At 37.7% G+C, this 26,482-nt stretch overlaps 1 protein-coding gene across 1 annotated transcript in view; it reads left to right on the top strand.

The window, feature by feature from the left end:
• Nucleotides 1-1,021: 1,021 nt before the first annotated feature.
• LOC116567492 overlaps nt 1,022-26,482 on the top strand; it is a 545,558-nt gene continuing 520,097 nt past the window's right edge. Inside the window, exons 1-2 of the mRNA XM_032302557.1 lie at nt 1,022-1,133; nt 1,253-2,166. Coding sequence (XP_032158448.1) covers nt 1,022-1,133; nt 1,253-1,965 — 825 coding nt within the window. The 3' untranslated portion in view covers nt 1,966-2,166. The remainder of the gene's footprint in view (nt 1,134-1,252; nt 2,167-26,482) is intronic.

Genomic DNA, 26,482 nt, shown 5'->3' with positions numbered 1-26,482 from the left:
CAGGGCTTTCTTGGGGGATTCCCCACCCCAGAACTACTGATGCTTTTCCCAGATCTTCCAGAATAGAAACATGGGATAGAAATTGGGGATGACTATATCACATTTTAAACAAACCTAAAAACAAAACCAACTAACCAAACAACCAATGAAAACCTGATTGCCTATCATTGTTTTATTACATTTTAAAAGCTTGTTGTTAAATTTCAAAAAAAGACTTTACATCTCTAAATTAAGATCTTTGCCTCTGCAGTTCATTAACACTCTTGCTCTAAGCAAAGAGAAGCTTTGGACTAGGCTGTTGGACTATTAATTGCACAACTTATTGTAGCCAGAGTAGTGACTGGTTGCTTGCAGCTGACATTTCTAGTTGTCTTCGAGTGTACATTTTTAAAGGAAATAAAATTCACCTCTTTGAAAATTATATATATTATATATATATATGGTATGATTACATATGACTATAGAGAAAAACACATTCCTATTGAGTCAGAACATTTCAACTATTTTGATTCAAATACCTATCAAATGCTTATCCACAGAGTTGCTTTTAATTAGTGTCCAGAAAAGAGAGATGGTGTTATTTGACCTGTAGGTCTGAATCAAGGAAAAGTTTTTTTTTTTTTTTTTTTTTAGTTCTCCCCAAGTACTAAACAGCAGATTGCCTGCAGGTGCCCTGAAAAGCACACTCTCGTTCCTCTTACTATCGCCACTATTGTTCTAATTGCTTCTAAAAGATCCCGAATAGGCTTCTAGGTACCTTGTAATGTTCTGTTATTGCCGGGATCCTGAGTTATTAGACATTTTTGTCCTCAGAAGCGAAAGACCAGGCAATCTTATTCATATGCATCCTATGACTCAACTCAGTTTCCACTTGGCGGGCACGCGCTTGCTTGCGTGCTTGCGTGTGTGTGTGTGTGTGTGTGTGTGTGTGTGTGTAGGTTCATCCCGAAAGAGCTTGTTTCCAGTGGTTTTCAAATGCAAATGCACTGGGAGTGGTGGGGGCGGTGGTGGAGTGCGGTATATGGGTATGGGGGGATTTGGGGGAGAGATGGTAACTTTATACAAATTGAAGGCCATCACTACTACTGCAGATGAAAACAACTTAGATCTGAGGGACCCTTTAGAAAGATACAGTATCTTCCTGATCTAGAGGCAGGTCCCAGCGCTCGCGTTATTTTGAGAGAGGGTCCCGAAGCCCGCCAGAGGCCAGTTCTCGCGGGCGGGCCTCGGGGCTAAACTCTCGTTCGGTGAGGGGAAGCGCGCCAGTCGCCAGGCCCGGTGCGCCATCGCGGAGCAAGGCCAGCCGCCCCGGGCCCGGGCTCGGCTCACTTTCCTCGGACGCCCCGAAGCAGAGCCAGGGCTCCGTTTAGCCACATCGACTCTAGTTTCAGCAGCCGCCTCCCGCCAGCAGCGGCTCGGACCCGGCCTCCTCAGGGCGAGCGAGGGAGCGAAAGCCGCCTCCAGCCCGGACCGCAGATGGAAGGTGTGGTTCAGGACCACCGTAGAGGAAGCGTTGCCTCCCTTGGCCAAGCCGGCCCGCGCTCTGCAGCCCCAGAAGCGCTAGATGCGGTCTGCGCGGGGGAGAGGGCGTGGAGAGTCGCCGCCCTTCTCGCACCCCCCGCCAGCGACCTCGGCTCGCCCCCTAACACTCTCGCGAGGAAGGCTGCCCCGGGCCAGAGGCAACCCGGGCCGAGGCCGGAGCCAGACGGCGCCGCGGGACTCGGGAGCCGGAGCAAGGCGGTGCCTCGGACCCCGTTCCTGAAAACCGTCGACTTCTCCAGGATTTGTCAAGTCCTAAGCAGCTCCAAGAAGGCTCCGCGAGCTTTCGGGGAAACCCACTATGTGGCTCACCCCTGTTGGTCTTGCTCGAGCCCTCGCCTTCCTCCCCTCTCCAGATGCACCACCCACCTCCGATCTCGGGCCCTGCGGGCTGAGCCCGCCAAGCCGGCAGAAGCGCGGTTTTAGGCAGAGCGAAGGAGCCCCCTGCTGGCCAGACGCGGCAGGCACGGCGACCCCGCTCCAGGTTTCCTCCGCCCGGCGGCCGCGGCCCCGCCCTTGACCCACCTCGACCGTCCGGCGCCCCCAGCGCTGGGGCGTGTCCAAAGAAACAGAAAACCAAATCAAACAAAGCGCCAAAAGCCACTCTCACCTGTGGACTGCTCCGAGGTAAGTGTGAGTCCAGCCTTTCCCACGCCCCTCTCTGACCCTCCTCTGGTCCTCTGGGCTGAGGTTTGGGGGAGACAAAGGGGCCACCCCCCAAAAACGAAATCATGGCTGCTTCTGAAAGCACGTTTTGCAAGCATGAGGATCAAACATACATATACTCTCTCTTACAAACACACACACACACACACACACACACTCTCACACACACACACCACTGAAGCAAACCCACACTTACCAGTCCGGAAGAGGGCTACTGATGTGCGTATTTCTGGAAGCATTTCATTAGCCGTTGGAGCAAATGTTTACTAATACTTCAGGTTGTAGGCTACAGTAATAACTGGATTGCAAAGGGGAGAGAAGAGGAAGGAAGATACCCCTCAGTTTAGTCATCTCTCGCATACCTGGACATGAGTCCTACTTTCAGTCTCAAGTCCTAGCCTGGCCAGAAAAGTTTTCATCCCCCTACTGAGAAGGAAGAGAGAGATACAGCCATTTCTGGTGGGTTTCCTGTGTCCTGCGCCCGTTCTTCACCAGACAACGGGAGAAGAGATTGTTTTATTTATCTAGACAATTTATGAGTTAGTTCTGTATGGCTTTCTGAAATTAGTTTAACCTTGAAATAGGCTATGTGCTTGAGTGGCAGGTTTTTCTGTGCTTAGGTAAAGGTTATTAGAAATCACAATGTTTCATTCTATTCAGGCAACCTTGAGTTAGAGATGGGCATAATATCTTATTATTGTGACTTTCAGTAATGTCTGTTGCCTCTGGATGTTTACTGTCTTTGGAGAAGGAGCATAGCTAAAAAAAAATTATTTTATAAGTTCAAGCGTATAATAACTATAGGTCCAGTAAAGGGTCAGTGCCATTTGCTTCTGTTTTCTTCACACACTCATTCTGGAGAAACAAACTAAAGGATTTGGACTGCCCCTGAGATTAGTTTATAGTAGGTAAAATTTAGGAGAGTTTTTTAAAATGATGTCTGTTTTCTTATTCAGTATATTCTGATGGATGGCAATATTTGACCTCCTAATTTGTGAAAGGAAGGGAATGAGGCTGTTAGGGAGTGAGAGCTGATCTCTCTCTCCTATATCCACCAGTCCAGGAGATCTGAGCTGGTCATAGAATTAGAACTCTTCCAAAGATAACAACAGCAGCTCTAATAACAAAACTCATAGGTACTGCAGCCTTCACCTTCATTATCTCAATGAATTCTCCCTGTAGTCCTATGGATAATGTAATATAAGCTTCTCTTTTTACAGAACAGGGAAGTAAGGCTTAGAAGTTTTATTTACTTGACCAAAGTGACAACAGGTGGCAACCAGAAGAGCAAGGATCTGAACTCAGGCACTAGAAGAGTTATCTTGAGAGATCATGCTCATTGTATTAAATTCAGGCTGGTAATAAAGTAATATTTTTGGTCTGAGTTTTAGCCTTTCATAGCAAAAAACAAAGGTCATCTTTTCTGGAGAGAGAACATTTGGTGTATTTGTTCTGAAAAATGCCTTCCCTCTCCCCATTTCACAGATGAGAGAACTGAGACAATGAATTGACTGAGCTACCGTAGCGGGACGTGCATAGCCAGGTCTTAGAACCAGATTTTTTGGAATCTAACTCCTGTATTCATTCTGCTTAACTACACTGCCCAAACACAGAAAGATTCTTGGTTTTTTTGTTTTGTTTGTTTTTATCTGAAACACTAAACAGTACATCATTAATAGCTCAGAGCTCGCATTTCTCAGTGAGAAATATCTTTCACGTTAATTGTGAATACCTTTTTATACTGAAAGGATGCAAATGTTGAAATAATGCTATTCTCAGTGGTGAATTAAGTGACATAAAAATGGCAAAAGACTAAAATAACTACATCAGCTTTACTTGAAAAGCAGTTAAAGCCGTTAAAAAGATATCTGAAAGGCCTGTCTCAGTGCAATTTTAGTGTTCTCCACCCCCAAGACCTATCCTACCCTGCCTTAGGAAAGTCATTCCATATTACATTTCTGCTAGCTTTTGTTCATGGAAGACTTTAACGCTCACAAGGTTTTGGTGCTTTTCATCTCCATTCATATATTTCTTTTTTGCTCTGTGAATGGTTACAGTAAAAATGTCAAAACAACTCTCTGGAGTGACCACTTTAACAGGCAAAAAAAATTATATGATATTAATTGGTAAGAGATTTTTGACCGGCATCCACATTTTAACACGTACTGACAATGCCCTGAAGTATACTGTGTAGAACTGATTTACTCTGGGTTGTAAAGTTAGCTCAGGTACAGAATGTGCTTCATAAAATGGTCTTAAGGTTCCTCCATTTTCAGTTTGGCTCAAAGCACCAGCCAAAGCCAGATGAACTGCCGTAAGTCACTGATTGGACCGCGGCCCGTTTGCCTCAGCTTTCTCAGTCATTCGTGTGCAGATTATTTGGCCACATGGCCTCCTGTCATGTTGGGGATCTGTGATTTTTCCAAAGGTTTAATTTAGTTGAATATGATTGTTAATGTCAAGTTCGAATTTTCTTCCTCCTACCTCTCATTAAAACTCTTAATATCAATACCAGTTTGGAACTATTATGTTATATAATGAAGCTTGCTTGTCTGTGTGAATTTGTATTTTCACAGATTTTTAGACTTGAAGGGCTTTTTGAAATTCCCTAATCTAATCCTTTTATTTTACTGGTGGATAAATTGTTGTCTTAAGAGGTGATACAGAATTTTCAAGGTCACTCATCCAGTTAGGGGGAGAGTGAGAACCCAGAACCCAGACTTTTTGTATTTAAAGTCTAAGACCATGTTCCTTCTTTATTTGATTGTCAGAGATTCAGGCACTCATTTGACAAACTAGTTATTGCCATGAACTTGGCAACTGTCCAGGCATTAGGACTTCAATAAAGGTAAAAGAAAACAATCCAGGAAAAGGCCTTAATTTTTTGAATTTATAATCTAGTGGCGAACAAAATCAAATGCTGGTCTTAAAATAGTTATAAGGACATTTTATAAAGATACTTTTCTTAAAAACTACCCTTAATGTATTATATTGTTCAAAGCAGCCAAAAGCAGGCTAGTGTTCTTCTCCATCTTCTGTTAAAGGAATTTGGGGGAACCCTTAATGCTAAATAGTGAAATCATTGGTGGTAAATTAGTATATGAATAAAGCAGATCTTCACCAGGTAAGCAGGATCCCCTTGGGTGATCCATTCATGGGTCACGGATAACTCTGTCCCAGAGTCTTTTCATGATTGGGGGTTATGTTCCTGTGAGAAGACATAGACTCAAGCAGGAGCTAGAATAAAGAAATAATAAAGAGATTAAAGAGGAAATTATTCAACAAGATGTTTTTTAAAATGACGTATTTTCATATGTGTATTCGATTGTCCTGGCAGACGAACCAAAAGGCCAGGAGAGCACTAGCGCAAGAATTTAAGGCAGAAGCCTCAGGGTCTATTATAATTGGTTTTTGTGATTAACTCAACTTTCCCCTTTTAGAATATTCTTATAGTAGTCCCCTCCTCCCGACTCTGGAATAACTGGGAAGGGAAAGATACAAAAAGTTCAATTCTCTAGAATCCTGGGTTTAATTAACTCTTGTGAGATTCATCAACAACAATTTTTTTCCAGAAAACAGAACTGGACATTACAAACAAAACACACACTGGACATTGAAAAGAAAAGCTTACCAAATGATTAGGGTATACCAGCTTCCTAAAATCCCTCCCTTGCTGTCTTTCTGATCTGAATTTTAGCTTGTCAAAGTTTGAACAATGAGGACCAAAGGCCAGGTGTCTTATATTCACATATATGTCTAGTGAGGGGCATTTTTTTTTTTTTAAACAAGGTTATATTTTTAAACAAGAAATGAAATGAAGTTCCTTTTTGGTAGATATTCAGAAGGACATTTTTAGTTAATTAAGGGGTAGGGAACAGGGCAGGGAGAGGAGTGTTTTGTCTGATAATGAAAGTGGGGAAAGTACATTTACCCACTGAAGTTTCTTTTGCACTCTTTTCTGTCAATTTAGTTTCTATTTTGTTCTGAGATCCAATAAGGCATAATATAGTATAATGGTATAGTATATTAATAACGTAATATAAGAGTTGGCTGTTTCACATTTTGGTCTTCACATGATAGGCCAGCCTGGCTGACGTGAACTAGTGGATGGCAGTTCCATAACTGGGGTCTCCCAAATCCAGTTCACTGTATTGTGAACTTTTGAGGAACTCTTGCAGAATCTGTCTTTCACGTTGCTTGGATGTCATGCTTGGTAATGTTAAAGAAGAGAGAGCAGATCCACAGTGGAGTCTCTTGTACTAAGCCCCGAGTCAGCAAACCAAGACTTATTGCCTATCCTAATTGCAATTTCATGCCCTCCCAAGAATGTTACTTTAACCACACAGTCTGGAATTACCTGGTCAGAGCCAGTGAGGTGATCTCTCTGACAGATCCCTTCTGTCCACCACAAGAAGGTTACCTCACCTGAAGCAGTCCACTCATTGCTAGATTTTTTTTCCTTTCCTTTCCTTTTTTCCCCTTTTCTTTTCTTTTCTCCCCCCTTCTATCTGTAAAGGCTTCCATTTTTTATAGCCCCCTTTCTACTTGCTAGATGGGATTCAGTCTGGTCCAGGAATTATTGCATGAAGCCAAGTAGATCTTTACATTTACTTTGTTTTTTAACAGTATCAACCAAGGATATGATTAAGTCGGATCCTCGGGAGAGTCACTGATCTCTTTCCTGCCTCCAGGTGTAACTGAAACCAGAGTACAACCACAGCAAGTATTGTGTTGTAGACAAATGGTTAAAAAATACTACCTGTAGTACTGAGATTAGAAGTTAAAAGGAAAGAAATCTGAATCTCCTCCCATTTTCTTTCTGACTGCAGGCCAGGTGAAGAAGCAGCAGCGTAGTCCCTTCCATGATCACTGAAAAAAATAGCAATCTTAAATAAAGGAGAACATGAGACCTGAAATCTTTTCGATCTGCTTTAAGATCCAAGTGAGCTTATGGAACAATTATGTTGGAGCTCCCGAATGACTTGATTAAGGTTGTCTTTCTGGAAGGGTGGAAGGGTCTTTGAGAACCATACAGCTTTTAGAGCCTGTTCTCTGCAGAAGGAAAACCAGCAAGACCAAAAAGAGGAAGGAAGGGAAGTGTAGGGAAGTAAGAGAGGAAGGGAAAAAAATCTCTTTTGAAGTGGAGGTTGAATGACAAGAGGAACTTTTAGCCCTCGGGTTTATTTTCTCTGCACTAGGTATATAATGTTATAGTTCTCAAAATCCATACTTAGCTAGGCATTAAACTCTAGGAATAATCTGTTTATAGAAAATAAAGCCATTTCTATTTGAAAACAAATGGGAAAAATAATTATTTTTCCCCAAATGTGTACCCTTTTAATTGATCAAATGCATCCAAGAAATTCCGTCGGCAATTTGAACACTCTGTAGGTGTTGTTGCTGCTCTAAATTTGTCTGCAAGAGGAATTGTAAATGGTATTTACCTTTTAATTAAACAAAGCATCTTGCAAATTAAACACATGTTCTTGCACATCAAAATCGAGTTAACATCCTTTTCATTGTTCATCCTGCTGACACTCTGACAGCATCATGAGTCCACACACAATATAGAATCACACTCTCTCCCCCTCCCCTGCACTTTGCATTCCTCAGAGTAGATGATATCACATGCTAGAGTACACTCTGTAACTGACTTCTAATAACTGAGCAGCTTTTCCCATTTAATATACTTAATATTGTGTAAAATATGGGGCTGCATTGGTGTGTCCAGAACCTGGAAAGCTTTGGACACTGATCTGACATATGTCTTATAATCTTATACTGGAAATTTGACAGTGAATGACAGAACACCTTAGAGGAATATAAGAAGATGATAAAGGCAGAAGCACCGCACATGAATGCAGAGTCTGGTTTCTAATAGCTACATACTTTTTTACATGCATACCAGTAATTTGACATTTATAATTCACCGTGGAGCTGAATTTCTGTCATTTTCTTACTGTCAAGTTCTCCACATTTTGAAATAAATGTCCCTTCTAATTATTATATGAATTTGAACTCCAACATTCAATTTTTTCCCCTGTCCCTTATAATGGAGTACTACATTTGGCTGAAGTCTGATTTGCAAGACCATTTAGGAAATGCGATCATTCCACATGTATTCCCACAAACTATACAGGGGAACCCCTTGATTGTATTCTGCCTTACTGTGAAAGTACGATTTAAAACTCATCCATCAGTACTATTTCCAAGAAAATAAGGTTATTAATGGCAGAATGAAACTGAGATAATTAGGATATAGCCTTAATGGAACAAAAGTCAAAGAGAGGGTTTTCAATAAAAAAGGAAAATTGTAGTTAACAACTGTCACTCACTTGTACCAATGCTCATTCATCTCTTTTATTTCTGTTTATTTATGGTTTATATAATTGAAATAAAGTCATTTGCTTAGAATATTGCCAAAGAATATTAGAAATGCATCCCGCTTTGAAAAGAGGCATGTCAAAATAAAGTTAAATAAATTCCAAGGTGAGATGAGATATATCCCCTTAGCATTATGGCACCTCCAATGCTTTTTTAAAGTTGAGGGATTATTTTTACTGTCAGTATTTAGTTTTAAGGTTCAGGTAAATAGTATGTTGAAGAGATGCTACTTGTGTAAGAAATTGCTTTGAGGCACAGAAATGATTGGTGTGCATGTGCGTGGAGAAGAGAGGGAGTGGCTTCCTAGTATCATCATAATAAGCTTCAGCTCCGAGGAATACCCTAGCATCTTGCTTTGTCTTAACCAAGCTTTAAAATGCAGAAGTAAATAATGAAAGAACAATGTGCAAAAACAGAATTCATGTTTTAAATAGTGCTTGTAATAAAGTAATGGTGATACAATGCTTATTTGTTGATTAATAAGCCTTCACACACACGTACACGTAAAATGTTTTTTGATTTCAAGGAAATGAATAGAATGTAAATGCTGAATACACTCAAATAGGACTTAAAAGAACCAAATTCATTTCCCTAGATTCAGATAAGACCCAAAATTAAGGACTTTGTCGGGGGCGCCTGGATGGCTCCGTCGGTTGAGCTTCCGGCTTTTGGTTTCGGATCAGGTCTTGATCTCGGCTCAGGTCTAGATCTCAGGCTTGTGAGGACAGTCCTCTATGGCAGGCTCCTAACTCAGCACCCAGTCTGCTTGAGGTTCTCTCTCCCCCTCTCCCTCCACTTCCACCCCTTCCGCCCAACTCGCATGCATGCACAGGTGTGTATGTGCGTGTGTGAATGTAATCTCTCTAAAATAAATAAATAAATAAGTAAATAAATAAATACATAAATAAGATCTTTAAAAAGATTAAGGACTTTGGCTAATGACAAAGTTTTAAAATATTATCTACTTTTACACCAGCTCTTCTGTCCCATTGTTTAAACATTTCACAATTTAACTGGATACAATTTTCCAACTACAAAGAAAATCTATGCCAGCCAACAAGTTTCAGAAATATTGATTGGAACTTTCACTGATGTGTAAAATGTGCTTGACTATAGACGTAGATTTTCTGTCTGAAAAAAAAATTTTTTTTAAGTTTCATATTGATTCTTGTGCCATTTGGTTTTCACTAGGCTTATGAAAGATAAAACATTGATTTAACTCTTCATAGAGCCATTCAATGTGTAATAATTTTTACAAGTGATATGTAAGTCTTCTTTCTTTTAGACTAATTTTTATACTGTTTTCAATAATGTACTTCCATTTTATCAATTTCCAAAAAGATAAATGAGTATTTTTAAAAAAATGAGCAGTGCCTTCATGAATGCTGACAACATGGCCAGTGTTTCTTCAGTTCTTGCTAAGTGCCGGGTGTTGTGCTGGATACCTGACACATCTTGTTGCCTTTTGTAGCAACCCCACGTGGAGCAACTCTGAGGGTATGGAGACTTATCTGATTTATCTGAGGGGTTGGAGACTGAATGCCTTGGTTGGAGGCCACCCATCTAGTAAAAAGTTGAACCCGGTCTCAAACCCAATTCTGAATTACAAGGCAAGGGCCTTCATGCGTTGCTATGTGGCTACCACTGAGCACTTACCATGCACTAGGCACTGTACTTCATAATTCACAGGCTGTAAAGTGTGTCTTCTTTAGCACCAAATCGATATCATAGATCTTAGTGTGATTAAAAAGTTACTTCTGGGGGTGCCTGAGTGGCTCATAGGTTAAAACCTCTGCCTTCGGCTCAGGTCATGATCTCAGGGTCCTGGGATCAAGCCCTGCATTGGGCTCTCTGCTCTGCAGGGAGCCTGCTTCCTCCTCTCTCTCTGCTTGCCTCTCTGCTGACTTGTGATCTGTCTGTCAAATAAATAAATAAAATACTAAAAAAAAAAAAAAAAAAAGGGTACTTCTGGGTTTAGGCTGAGTGTGAAAGTGATAGGGTGGGGTACAGCTAAACCAAACCTGCAAAGTGAGGTATCTTTGGTGCCTTTTCCTTTCCACTTTTACACTTTCTCCAAGTTTGCTTTTCATTCCTATAGAAAAAACCTTCAGAGTAAGGTACTCCTGCCAAAATTTGAATTTGACGAAGGGCATCTAGAAAACTGAAGAAATTGATTTATTTGTGCATTTACTCACTTATTCATTCATTTTAAAGTATGAAAGGGTTTTGAGGACTAGAGAATGTCCTAGAAATCATATAGTTTAAGGGTAGGAAACTGGAGACCCTCCAAATAGGGTCCTCCACAATGTGATTTCTCTCCAATATAATTTATTTTGAAAAATGAAAAATGGAACCTTTTAGGTGGGGTGTAGATTGTCCATACAGCGTGTCCCCTCACCATCATTACCATAGCTCATTCTTGTTCCACACATTCTCTTACTTGGTTCCTCAGATCATTTTAATTTATGACTGCAGATAGACATAGGGGGGTGTGTGTGTGTGTGTGTGTGTGTGTGTGAAGGACGAATCCAAGTAAGTTTTATTCTTTTCCCAAGGTCAGTGTCATGTTTTTTCTTTTCAGCATAGGACAGTACTTGTTGCCACATAGGAAGCTTAATATTTATTGAATGAATGAGTGACTGCATGAATGAATGTGATAGAATTGAGACTATAACCCAGGTGTCCACAGTCTTGACCCATTGTCGCACCTTTGCACTTAATTCTCGGGAGGAATAGTGTAACATCTCTACTTTTGTGTGCAGGAAATTTGGCTCTTTTAGTACATGATTTTTCTTTTCCTGCCTAAATCAAATGAGGCCTACACTAAAAGCAATTCAACCAAAGGATATTCATTCAAAGGTTGGTTTCAAATTGAAATCATGTAAACACAGCAACTGAATGTACGATACTTTCCAGAAGACCCAGAAAATCACATTTACTTCCAATAAAGTCATGATTATTGATGTAGTACACTGTCTTCATCCCTGTGAGTGAAAGGGGCAAAGAAGTATAAGACTAAGTAAGTGCCTTTGCCAGGCTTATCAAGAATGTTTAGAAGCCTGGAAAAGCCTTTGAATTGAACTGATTCTACATCCAAACATGCAGAAGAAAAGAAAAATGAATAACTGAGTCATTTATATATCTCTGTGATAGATAATCTGTACTATACCAACACCTGGCTATTTAGGAAACTATTTATTCATCATTCATTTGTATATTTAGTGTGAGAGCTTTGGGCTGATTCTTCTAACATTGTTACAGTGTGGCAGCCATCTGACTGCTCTGAAAAAACTTGGGTGTCCAAAAGGATAATTGTCTTAAGAAAAAGAAAAGTTACAACTTTTTTTTAAAGATTTTGTTCAGTTATTTGACAGAGAGAGAGAGAGAGAGAGAGAGAGAGAAGCAGGCTCCTGGCTAAGCAGGAAACTTTATATGGGGCTTGATCCCACAACCCCAGGAGCATGACCCGAACCGAAGGCAGACACTTAACCGACTGAGCCACCCAGGTGCCCAAAAGTTACAAATTTGAATCAGGAATGAGTTTTTAAAGCAGTAACCATGTGGCCACAAGTGTGAGAGATGCACTGGTTAGGTGTATCAAGTGTATGAAATGAAGGCAGGATATGACATCTGATGTTGAACTGAGACCAGGTCCTTATCTTCCGCGTAACCACCTGTGTGACCATCATGTTGCCATTACATGCGGCTTCAAAGCCTTCAGTGCTCTGTGTCTCCTAAGGACAAATTTTTAAATCTGAGCATGTCAGTCAAGGTTCATCATCATGGATGCTCAATCAATATTTTTTATGATGAGGTCCTGGATATTTGCTGCCATACATGGTGTCCTGCACTCACCCACAAATTCTCAAAGGCCTAGGAGACTTTATTTTGTTATTTATTTATTTATTTTCTGACTGTAGAACTTTTCTCAAATACTCCAGGAAAGCCCTTCTCGCACTTCAGACATGCCCACAGGCTCACCTCATCTATGAAACCATTCCTATCACTGTTCCCAAGCATTCTCTGCAATGTTTGGGGCAGCCACTATCTTCTCTGTATTATGTTGCACAGTACTTTCTCTGCTGCTATTATGTCATATATCACACTTTACCTAGTTAATAGCTATTATACACATGTCTGCATTAACTATATTACAGAACCTTAGGTGCATGACTATGACACCTATGTTATAGCTTATAGGTATATATTTGTTCCCTAAAAATGTATGTTGTATGAAGAAGGACTCATATATTCTGTAATCACTGATTTCTGTGGTAGATTTTCCTAAGTGTTGTGTCAATCAGTCAGTCGACTACCCACATTGACCTACTTGTGTAGGAAAAAGAGAGAAAGAAAGAAAGAAAGAAAAAAGAAGCTGAGAGGAAGTGGTGGTATCTTTGCATATATGTCCATAGTTGTACCTTTTTTTTTTTTCTTTTTTGGGCATGACTATAAGTAATGTGTTTTCTCTTTTTCCTAACTTTTTTTTTTTTCTTATTTATTCTTTTAAACAAACTGAAATTTATATAGCAAATATCATTTCCTCTTTCAAGAACATCATATTCAGTTTATTCATGTTGGTATTGTGAAAACGGTTTTTTAGGTTATCTTCTCTGGAAAAATTTTTTTTAAGGTTTTATTTATTTATTTGACAGAGAAAGAGAGAGCTCAAGCAGGGGGAGTGGCAGACAGAGGGAGAGGGAGAAGTAGTCTCTGGCTGAGCAAGGAGCCCCATGTGGGGCTCGATTCCAGGACCCTGGGATTATGACCCAAGCAGAAAGCAAATATTTAACCGACTGAGCCACCCAGATGCTCCTTTTCTGGAATTGTTTTAAAAGTCAGTCTCAGTACTTTCTTTTTTAAAAAATTATTAGAGACTGTGTGGCATGCACAGTGAAGGGAAAGGCACAGGGAGATGGAGGAGAATCCCAGGTAGGTTCTGCTACCAGCACAGAGCCCAACACAGAGCTCAACCCCTTGACCCCAAGACCATGACCTGAGCTGAAATCAAGAGTCAGATGCTTAACTGACTAAGCACTGAGGTGCCCCAGGCTCACTACTTTTTTTTGCCAGCAATTGGTTAAAAAAGCAACGTAACAATCCTTAGAAGAATTCTGTACAACCATTAAAATAATGATATTATGTAGGAAATTAGTAAATTATTTATGTAAAAAATGTGTTCATTACCTTTTCCTTTTTTGTTACTAGTGATTTTTCTCTTTTTTATTTTTTAAAAAATTAGTCCCACAGAGAATTTGCAAGAACATCAGTGGACATCCATATATCCTTCTCCTTGGTTCATCAATTATTAACATTTTATAAACACTCACCTTCATCTGCTTATCTATTTTTCTATAGAGAAAGTTATATAAGTGTGTGTGTATTTATATATAGATATGTGTATGTGTATCCTAGGCTTAGAGTGTTTTTCTTTACCTTTAAAATGTAAAGTCTAAAATGTACTAGTTTTATTAGAATTTGTTTTCATTTGTTTTCCCAGGTACAGAGTAAGCCCTTTTAATATGGGAGTCAAGTCTTTTTTTTTTCCCCCAGGTGTTTTTCTTTGATTATAATGTTATATATTATATTCCATTCCCATCCCCCCAGGGGATCAAACTATTTCTGTTAGATGCCTATATCTATTTTATATATTAATGATGTTTTCTCTGATTATGTTCTGCTTTATTTTGTTTTTATTGACATAGTTCTATGCTTGCATTTTTCCAATAGTCTTTATAATCTGTTTTTTGTTGTTGAATCTGTTCTCCCTTGAGCATCTTTAGTCTTTATTTCTAAGATGATGATTTTTATCTTTTCAGAAATACATTTCTTTCAGTTTGTCAATTCTCACTTATTCTTTATAATATTTTGTCTGTTTCTGATTTGAAGTTTATAAAATATGGCTTAAGTTTTAATAAAATGTGTAATAAGTATGTAAATTCTTGTTTAAGGATATTTAATTTGGTTTCCTTCTGTTTTATTGTAGTTTCGTTAAGGAGAACATAAACCAAAATATTTCCATGTGCATTTTCTATTTTCCTTGTATAGTAGTCATGTGTGAATGTTGTTGTTTGACATTACCTTTTTAAAAATTTTAAATGTGTTTGATTTTTTTAAAAAATATTTTATTTATTTATTTGACAGAGATCACAAGTAGGCAGAGAGTCAGAGAGAGAGGAGAAAGCAGGCTCCTCGCGGAGCAGAGAGCCTGATGTGGGGCTTGATCCCAGGACCCTGAGATCATGACCCGAGCCGAAGGCAGAGGCCCAACCCACTGAGCCACCCAGGCGCCCCAAATGTGTTTGATTTTCTTAGACCAGAAATAAATTTTATTGCATACAAAGAACATACATTTGGGTGGCTTTTGGGGTTTCTTAGTTCAAGAGTACTTCCTTCTTTTGATATGGTGATAATTTTCTTTAATCTTTTCTTTAATCTTGGTTTTTTTTTTTTTCCCTCTTGGGGAAGTAGATGATCATGTTTTTTGATTTTGTGACTCTTTTATTTGTTAGGCTATTAACTTATATTTCTTGCTTCCTTATTTTCTCTCACCTCCTACCCTCCAACCATTTTCTTGCCAGAAATGGTGCTTTCCCAAGGGTACTACTTCTAGTATTAGGCACTTTACATCTTTCCTTTTGGTTTCCCAGTGGGTGGTACTCTGATGCAGCAGATCTCAGATTTGTTTTTATAGTTCCTCATTTCCAGGTTAGACATTCTCTTTCTGGGGTTGTTTTGTCTGTATTCTACATCTAAAAGCTCATGCATCTTTCTTTTTTGTTGTCTATACGGCCTGTGCTTGAGGTAGGCTCAGAAGCTACCTCTGCTAGATTTGGGTATTTATTTCTGTACCAACACAGAATTTAAAATGTGTCATATTCCTAGTTATTCTATAGGCCTGAGTTTTGAATGGTTTAACTTATTCTCTTTGTTGGCATATATGGGCATTTGGACATAGTGTGAAAAATTGAAGATTTACGTGGCTGCATTATCATATAGGAATCAGAATTCTTCTTGTGCTCTTGTGATAAATATGGCTTTTTTTTTTTTGGAATGCATCAGGAATTATTACTGGAAGCTTTCTTAAAGAGGAGATAAAGAGCAACTTGTCACAGATTGCTTGACTGATCTCAATCCCCTGAATTACACATGTGATATGTTTTTTAAATTATAAAAGAAAGCAACAGAACAGTATGCATAGTAAGGTACTATCTTTATTAAATATTTATATATATATATACACATATATATATATAAATAGACAATTATCTAGAAGCTTGGATACATTAATTTACTTACTGTGGTTGTAACTGGGTGGTAGGATCTTATGTTTTCTATAACAAACAATAGTTTACTTAATCATGTGCAAAAATAGAAAAAGGTATTTCTATTTTAGGAAAAACAAAAGCTGTCACAAGTCAATTAAATTCAACAAAGGTTTTTTGAAAAACGCATTTCCATCATAGCAAAAAAATTAGATATTATATTCTATTTTAAATTCATGTAGACTACATTAACTAAATGAATTATAATTGCATGGATTATATAGGCATACATATACACATATATTTGTATATACATTAAAGAATGTTTGAGTAAAAGGTAGTCACATCACAGTTGATAAGATGGGCAAACAATAGTGATGGGCACAGGAAATGAGTCCTAGGCAAGGGACCTGGACTGAGAGCCACTCTAGGACTTCATCTCCCGGCAGAGCCGGCAGCCAGATCAGTCCCAACTGAACCATAAAGGGTGTACTTCACAAACATTCCCAAAGGATCAGTGACCCTCTTCTCTTCCTGAGCAGTTCTGATCAAAGCAAAGGAATGGAATATTGAAGGAAGAGAATAAAACTCTGTTGAAGGTAGATAGTTACACATTGCAAAATATTTGTGCAATGTTAACAAAATGTTTAAAATATTTGGGTAATTACTACAAACTAGCGACAAGGAGTATGACCTTGTCTTCCCTCAAAAGAGCATAGTGGAAATAGACTGAAAGTCATTAAGGAAGACAGTATATTATCCAGGTGATAACAGCCTTTATTCGCTGGTGCTTTAGATCTGAAGTTACATAGTTCAAGAAGAAAGAGTTAAGAAGAAAATCAGCTAATTCACAATGAAATTAAAATATCAGCCATTAGAGATTTGTGTTTATTCATCCCATTTCAAAGCTACATATTTCCCCTTAAATGGAAGAACCTAATGTTTCATTTTGAACTGAATGTTTGTTTTATTTTGAGCTTTCTCATGACAATATCATAATCATTGTCTCCCCTGCCCTTTTTCTCTCCCATCCCTCCTCTTTCCCTCTGCCATTATTCAGACTTAATCAGGGCTGTTCAATATACATTTCCTATTCTCCTTCAGGGCACATGGAGTTAGTCCTGACTGCGTTGTCTTTGTTGATTCCAGCTCAGGTCATGATCTCGGGGTTGTGAGATTGAGCCTCATGTGGAGTTCTGAGCTCAGCACAAAGTCTGCTTGAGATTCATGAGATTCTCTCTCTCCCTTTCTCCCTGCCCTGGCTCACAAGCACACAGTCTCTAAATAAATAAATAAATAAATAAATAAATAAATAAATAAAATCTTGAAAACCTAAAATCTTAGAAAGAAAGGAGGAAAGGACAAAAGAAGGGAAGGAAGGAAGGAGGAAAGGAAGAAAATGGGAGCAGAAGTGTTGTGTCCTCCATGGAAGTTTCAAGAGCAGTGTACCACAGAGCGCAATGCACCACACTTTTTGCCTGGGAAGCTTCTCTGTTCCACTTGGGTCCTGCAGTGAGGGAGAATAGTAAGGCCCTCAGCTTTCCCCACTACCACCACTCCCCTATAGACAGACAACATGTAAAAATTCATGAGAAATTAATGAGATCTTACGTTTGTTTTGTTTTTAACTCCACGATTATCTCACCTATCAAATAAACGTATGGACAAAGGAAAACTATAATTACATTCTCCATGCAAGTTTCGCATTTCGGAGTGGGGAGGAATTTTACCTCATGGTCAATTGTATTATGACTTAATATTTCATACTGTATGTACATATAATTATATATACATAATAATTTGTTATGCTCTAATTTAATTTAGTTTAATAACATTTTATTTCTTTAAACACTTCAAATTAACTCATTCTTACTTGAGGATCTTCACAAGACCAATTCCTTTCATGGGGTTTCCTTGCATATTTGTGTGGTTGGCTCCTGTGCATCCCCCAGAATACTGCTAGTCTGATAAGTCCCCCTGGAGCCCTTCCTGGCCATCCTGTCTAAGTAGATTTGGGCCTGTTACCTTTTATCGCAGCACCTTGTCTACATTTTCTGAGCTTGCAAGTAGATATTTATCTGTTATCTTTTTATTGTTTGGCTCACCCTCGAGCCTGCCAGCTCCATGAGTCAGTGTCTGTCCTCTGCACCACTGCATAACCTGCAAAGGGCAAAATGACAGCTTCAGAGTAGACAATTCATATGCATTGATTACACAAATGACAGGATTACTGTAATAGGTGTATATGGGATAAAAGTAACTTTAGTTAAATAATATTTTATATAGTCATGAATTATGTAACTTTTTTCCCTATACATCAGTTCTTTTAAGCCCATCGTAGAAAGTTTGGAAGTAGAGGCCGTTGAGAGGTTTTGTGTTTTATTTAAAAGGAATTGATCATTATCATCATCAATATTATTATTACTGTTTACTTTTTTGAGGGTCTATCAATTTCCAATTATTAAAGTTAAGAAGTATGTATGATGGTACTAGGAAAGCCAATACATTGTCTCATTTTTTTTTTTTTTTTTAAGATTTATTTATTTATTTGAGAGAGAGAGTGTGTACATGCATGTGCATGAGCCGGGCCCAGGGTGGGGGACGGAACAGCGGGAGAGGGAGAATCCCAAGCAGACTCCCTGCTGACCATGGAGGCTGAAGCTGGGCTCAGTCCCATGACCCTGAGATTCTGATCTGAGCCAGAATCAAGAGCTGGTCACATAACCGACTGAGCCCCCCAGGCACCCCAACCATAAATGATGTAAGCATTAAAAATGTCTGTCTAATACTAATGTGTTTTGGTACAGAAATTCTATACACATATAGTATCTAAATATATGGTTTGAACAGTTTCTGGAATATTTTGTTTTTAGAAAAACATGAGATTTTTAAAAAATTAAAATTGTTATTTTAGAACGTTCAATCAATATGACTCTACTGGACAAACACCAACCCTGATCTTTGGAGTTTACAATTTATATTAATGCTTTTTGTTAAGAATCATAAAAGCCTGCTTCTCCCTCTGACTCTGCCTTCCACTCTGTCTGCCTGTGCTCGCTCTCGCTCACTCTCTCTCTGACAAATAAATAAATAAAATCTTTAAAAAAAAAAAAAAAAAAAAAAAAGAATCATAAAAACATCCAAGTCACATGTTTTTGGAGCATAGCTAATGTGAATATAAATACTTTATGTAACAGCATTTTCAGAGAAGTTAACATTTCAGTGATTCCATATTATCAAAATCATAAGATTAAAATATGGCTAAACAAAAATCTCAGGAGCAACTAGGACATTAAATCTGAAGTTAAAATGTTTGGGGGGAATCAGTTTTTTGCATATAATCAAAATAATAATTGCAAGGATCTATGAATCAGACTCAGAAATTGTTTTAAGAAACCTTTAAGGATTCAGAAATACCAATGTAAACACACACACACACACGCACCATTTTATGTAGTTTTAAGCACAAACTACTTTACTATATAAAATAGGTAGATCACAGTTTTTGGAGGGTTGTAAAAATAGTCTCAAGTCTAAGCTTTCAGAAATGACATAATACCACAGCAGAACCAAGAGGACTGTTCTGTCTGCCATCATCAGGAAACTGCAGATTAGAAAGCTTTCCTCATGACTGCTGGTTGTGGCATCTTTTGCTACTACCCTGATCAACACCCACAACCTGAATGGGTGCCTCGTACCGTGCCTCTCTCTTGCTTTCTGTATAACTCCATCAAAGAGGAATCCACATCACGTGTGAGGCCCCAGCTACAAGTGGGTCTAGAACAGGTCGTTTTTAGATTTTGAACCTCTGCTGTGGAAGCAAGTAGGTGTTGAGAGAGCCTTTACAACCCTTATAACATCAAACAAAATTAGAATTATATTATAGAGACAGTTTCGTATCTTTCATATTCCAATTTAAATTACATCACTTATTTCTCGGTTAAATACGTTATAAAATCACATTTTTTGGAGGGTATGGTTTATTGAATTTATATTGAAATTTATTGAAATATTTAAATTATTTTGGTTAATTAATGAACTAAATTACATAAATTGTTAGAACCATAGAGTACCTAGCCCATCTGAAGCACTCAGTACATATTTGTTGAAGGAATAAATATAATTAGAGGACCCAGGTTAATAGCAATACCATCTTAAATGCTTGATACTTGAAATCATCATCATTCCTACCCATGGGATGGAGGGAAGAACCCAGAGGTGTGTTTTGGAGAGTTTTATGGGCCAGGCTTGGAAGTGGTATAACTTAACACAGAGCAATAGCTTTTGCTCACATTCTGTCAGAGAGGAAAAGTCATGAAGCTCCATCTAAGGCAAGGAAGAAGAGAGGGTAGGAAATGAGTATAGCTGGACCTACCTATGATACTACTGGGGTGGAAATTGTGGAAACAGTCTTCACCACAGCATGAGAAGGAATTAAAGCCAATTTTTTTTTACCTGTCTGTAAAACCCTTTGTGCTTTGATTATTCATTGGTTAACATTATCTTTGCAACTGCTAATTGTTCACAATGTATACTGTTATTTTCTAATTTACCCCTAACAAGATATTTTCTCTAGAAGGAATGAATAAACATTAAGTGGAGACATGATGCATTTCAAATATTTTTATTAGAGGAGTTGACTGTACAGCATAACTAAACAGAATCTTTTTCAAACATCATGATGCATAGTTTCTAGCCAATGTACAAATCTGTTGAGACAACTGAAATAGTTCTGCAAGCTTCCAGATCTTCCTCATTGTCTGTAGTATATAAAATGAGAGTGAAATTTTCTTTTTTCTTTTTTTGAAGATTTTATTTATTTATTTGAGAGAGAGAGTGCATAAGTGGGTAAGAGGGGCAAAAGGAGAGGGAGAAGCAGGCTCCTCACTGAGCAAGGAGCCTGATGCAGGGCTTGATCCCAGAACCCTGAGATCATGACCTGAGCCCAAAGGCAGATGCTTAACTAACTGAGCCACCCAGGCACCCCTAAAATTTTTCTTTCTAAATTTCCCATAAGGAGTCTGCTAAGATACAACTGAATGGTTTATCTAATCTGGATTTTGTCACCAACTGTTAGGGATGTGCCCTACCACACAATCGCTTTTCCAGTTCTTCATAAGATATAGGGAGTGCTTCCTTTCTGTCACAGTCTGTACCTTCCTTCTATCATTAGGAAGATTGTTAGGTCCTGTTTAGTTCATCCCTAACTACGTTATTGCTCAGCAAATTACTACTGTTTCTATGCCTCTGAAATATAACCAGAACACAAGACAAGGTAGGTCAGCTTGACAAATGCTGACTTTGACTAGAGTGAATTTATGTCTACTGCATTGGTGAGAAAGATTATTACTTATACTTACCATCATCATTAATTTTCTTCCTAAATTTCTAAATGATAACAAATCAGTTAAAATGTGCAGCTCCTCTCAAGTGGCAACTCAGCCTTGGGGTTATTATACAGCAGAAGAGATAGACTTCTCAAATTATTTTTGTGAATAACGACATGTCTTAAAGAGATAAAAATGTGTATGAAATCCACAGGTTAATATGAGACTCATTTTAGCAAATTATCATCCAGTTTAGATATTTGTTATAATTTTTATTTAACAACTAAATTCGTTTAACTGAATAATCTAATGGATTAATTGTGGCCAGTATGCCATAGAGTATAGTTTTTTTGAAGATGAGAGTAGTATATATGTTTATTATTATTTTTTTTTAGGTAATTGATCTAACCAAATTTAGGTTCTTTTTCCTAAAAAGAATGGAGGCATATCTTCCTTATTCCCATTATCAGTAGCTTTAGGAAGATCCTGATTTTACACAATCTGAGAAAAAAATGAATAGAAAGAAAAAGCATAGCAGTTATAACAAGTAATCTTTATTCTATGTCTACTCTGTGCCAAGTACGATGCCAAATCTTTATTCATTGAACAGATATTTTCTCAGTGTCCAACAGGCATTGAAGACACAGCAGTCTAGAATTTATATCTTAGCTGGTAGAGACAGATAATATCTAAGAATGATAAATAAGTAGATTATGTAGCATGTTCCAATGTGGTAAGTACTATGAAGGAAGTTAGAAGAGAGGAAGGTGTGCTAGAATGGGGCTGCACTTTTTTAATTGAATAGTTAGTGTAGTGTTGACCATATAGGTAAATGAAGAACATCACGGATTTGCAGGCTCACTCTCCCTTTCCTGGCTTCTCCATTCCCCGGCCAGCCCGGGTTCCATATCACTGGCCTGCTTGCCTTTTGAGTTTGTCTTCACTGTCTTCCTTATAGTTAGACTCAGCCCCTTTGCAGGATGAGTAAAGTCTTTCCATCTGGACCACAGTGTACCTTTCCTGCTCAGACTAAAGCCACTCTTAATCAGTTAAGTCCTAGTTCAACCAGAATTTGTTAGTGAAATTCCCTTACAGTTTTTTTTTTTTTTTTCTTCTCTTTTCAAACATATAGCTGAGAGGCCAAATTGAACCTCTTAGCTTCTCTAAAGCTATCTGTTTACTTCTTCAGGTCAATGCTATTTAAAACGAAGTGGGGTTGTTGACTATTATTATGTCATAGAGTATGATGCCTGCTTTATATAACATTTATACACGTAAAGATCCAAAGAAATAGATAGTTTTATTCCCATTCACAGTTGAGAGAAAAAAGGCTTAGTGAGAAGCCGATTTAGGTCTCAAACCCACACCAGAATTATTTTATTTTATTTATTTGAGAGAGAGATAGAGACAGGTGTGGGAAGGGGCAAAGGGAGAGAGAGAAGCAAAGTCCAGAGAGAAGCAAAGTCCTCGCAGAGCAGAGAGCCCAATGCTGGGCTCAATACCAAAACCCTGAGATCATGACCTGAGCCAAAGCAGAGGTTTAGCCCACTCAGCCACCCAGGCACCGCCCCCAACCCGCCATAGAGAGTTACTTCCTTTATCCAGTCTTCTTACCCCAATTCCTCAAACATCCATTTTACTTCTGCCACTTTTTGAGAAAATACAGAAATCAGATATTTGTAGGGTTTGTATTATTTGAAACTGTTAAGTTCAGCATTAGATTTGATTTTCAGAATAAAATACACTTGAATGTAGAATTACAATTTTAAAAGAAGTAGGAAAGTATGTGCACTACACTGGCATTTTCTGATTTTACCTTCTCAATAATCCTGTAGTGTTGATATTATTATTATCTCTCTTTTACAGGGAAGCAAAGTGAGGTTTGGGAAGGTTACATAAAATGCCCAGGGTGATGTGTCTATAAGTGATGGCACTTAAGATGATAAGAACAAGTAATAGTTCAACTAATTTCTTTTAACAAAAGCATTAACCAAAACACCTCCCCAAACTGATTGTGGAGGAAAATGTTACTACTTAGATTTTGACAAAACATAATGACTAAGACTGAATAAAAAATCTAAATAAAAATCAAATGGGAAATCTGTATATGACTTATATTTTTAAAAAAATGGAAAATGAATAAGCTTTTAGTGCTTCAAGTGAAATGGAATTTTAAAAGTAGCAATCCTTAAAAATGAAAAAAATGAAGATAACAGTCCTACAAACATAGGTATTAACATGCCCCTAATATCTCATGTTTTTTCCTTTACACTTAAATATTATTTTTGGCAAACACACACATAGATATCATACAACAAAAAAGAAACTGATTTTAATTTAAAACTGAAAATATAAAATGTGCCCTTACATAATGAAAGATGAAATGTTCTAAAAACTCTTCTTTTAATATTTTGAAAATGTAGAGTCTGAGCATGAATGTTGCTTTAAGAAAGGTACTCATATTACAAAAATAGAACTTGTGCCCGTGATGTTGCAGTTGCCATGGTTACTACAAATTTGTTACTTAATAGCAGAGCAAATAGATTCATAAACATGCTAATTATATCTGATACATTTTTCAGACTGTTTTATATGAATATGCATATAGTTTGCATGAAAATGAATGCCCCTATCCAATAATTTTGCAAGTTTGGGAAGGTTTTTCTGTGTAAGTTTGGGAAGATTTCTCTATGATGTAGTATATGAGCATCTTGACATAGGTGAAAAGAAAATTTTTCAGGCAAATGATTTTGATTCATGGGGTAGGCAACTATTATTTTTAAGGTAAATGATATAACAATTTCCAAATGCTAAATATTTTACTATCCAGTCAGGCCTTAGAATGGTTAGTTTTGGATTTATAATAAAACACTTTTTAAAAATTCTGTCTTTCTGTTTAAAAAAATTATTAAGAAAGAAGCAGGTATGACAAAGGAATCAATATAGTCTTGAGCTTTTTACATGGATCAGTGGTCTATAAAATTTACATATGAAGATAAACAAAGATTTTACAACTACAGTGTTTTCCTTTCTATAGCTTAAGTATTTGCTAACATTGAGTGCACACTGAACATTACAAAAAACTCAAGGGCCCTGCTCTATCTTTCTCTAAAAGGCAAAACCATCAACATAATGAGAAGGGAGGAAAAGTCTTCTGCAGTTACAAAATCACAAGAAAGGGGAAAATTTGGCCCAGATTAGCCATTGAACAAGCACTGTTATAACTCAAAATAGATGTAGGAGAGAGGCTGTGACCCTTCCTGAGAAAGAGGATTTGCTTGGGAGATTTGTGACTTTATTCAGAGCCTAGTATAGCTCTTTGATGAAAGAGTGGGAATATATGTGTCTCCAGAGAGTTACATCAGGAGGGGGTCTTTGCCCTAATCTTGTGATCGAAGATGTTACCATTCTTATAGCCCCATTTAAAACAATGCCCCACTTTCTCTTTTATTGACACTGATTTTTCTTTATTGATGAGGTTCTAGGTCAGAGTACTAGCTAGGTGCTCAGAAACCAAGTGTTATTTAGCAGCATGTTTTGTATTAACAATCAGCCCCTTATTTGTTTAGGCTACCTTTTTACTTTCACAACCAAAGCACAAATAAGTTGGTTGCTGTATTTCAGATGTTTGAGCTTGTCAGGGATATTGACTGAAAAATCTGCTCTGCAGCTCACTGTCACCTAGTGATTGATATCAGCTGTAACAAGATAAAATGTTATGGCATCATAATTCTGTTTGATGCAAGGTAATCTTTGATCTTTTACTATCAACAGAAGATTATAATATATACTTAGTGTGATAAATATTACCCTTTCACTATGTCAGAGAAAGAGCAAGTTAAATCGGTAATGGTTCCAATAGCTAACATCTTATTTGCAATTTTTATTTGAGATGCCTTATAAACAGAAAGACTAGACTCCTAAAATGTATTGTTATATTATTATAACTTATAGTTGTTAATAATTAATAATTTTCTCTTTTTCATTAAACTGAAAGGTGCAGTTTAAAAATTGCTAAATGCATAGCCTTGAGGTAAATTTTTATTCGAGGGCATCATGGTATCAAGGTGCCAACAGTGGCATTAATTTAGCAAAAGATATGTAAATTAAAAAAAATAAGAATTGAGGATTTGGTATGGGAAATACTCTAAATAGTAGGAAAAATTGTTTTCCCTTTCCTTCGAAATATAAAGTCTAAATTCCATAGCACATAACAAATGCTTGGTAGATGTTAGCTCTTAAAATTGTAATTTTTATCACCATTAATTACAGTTCTTAGCATATACTGGGATCTTACAGTTTACCTCTAATGTCCCTTGTCTACCTTGAAAAATTCTTCTCATCTTTCAAGATACAGCTCATATACTGCTCACTTTGAGGGACTGTTCCAGTGTGTTTCTCTGCCCCTGGAAAATATAGTAGTTATTCCTATCTGCTCCTTTAGCATCTTGGCCATATTTTCATTATTCCTGTATGTCATTGCCTTGAGATGACTTACTGCTCGTGTGCATTCCATTTGAATGTGAGCTCCTTGAGCTGGGAATCAGATCTTGGCCATCTCTGCCTTCCTTGTGCGCTAGGTGTTCAGTAAATGTTCATTACTCAACACATGAGTAAGGTGAATTACTCAACACATGAATAAGAAGGCCACATGGTATAAGAAGCAAAAGGGCAGAGAAATGAAAATGAGAAAAAAAATCAATTAACAAACAAAAATGGTCATAAAAATGAAAACACAAAGTCTACTTCTGGTATTACTCATTTCTATCCCAAACCTTATAGCTTTATACAGCAGATTTTCAGGCATTGCCTTGGTTTGAGAACTGTCTAGGCCCCTTACTTTTCCTTTCCTTTGGATATTAACAATAGACCATTTGTAAAAACCTTTCCACTAAATCCTCTGATTTGATCTTTACAATATCCTTGTGAAGTAGTCAGGTCAGGATCATCATTGCTTTTTTATAGAATAGGAAACTGCAGCTCAGAGAGGTTAATTGTTTGTCCAGGGTCACACAGCTAAGAGAGAGATTTGAGACTCAACTCTGGATATGTGACTCCAGATAAAGGGCACTTTCACTGATGCCATGGCCTTTTCTGAAACTGATTACAAATGTTTTGTCTGAGAAATATTTACATTAAAAAACATGACTAACAGTTAGCCACCTATTAAACAAGTAGATTCAATGATGTCTCCAGTTGAACTGAATTTTGGATAAGACACAAAGTGTCATTTTGAATTCTTGCTACTTAAAATAATATGAGAACATAAGGAAATGGGAACTATGAAAACTTGCTATGGTA

The sequence above is a fragment of the Mustela erminea genome, chromosome 10, assembly GCF_009829155.1.
Source record: "Mustela erminea isolate mMusErm1 chromosome 10, mMusErm1.Pri, whole genome shotgun sequence".
Lineage (NCBI taxonomy): Eukaryota > Metazoa > Chordata > Mammalia > Carnivora > Mustelidae > Mustela > Mustela erminea.
This window is presented reverse-complemented; position numbering and strand designations above follow the sequence as displayed.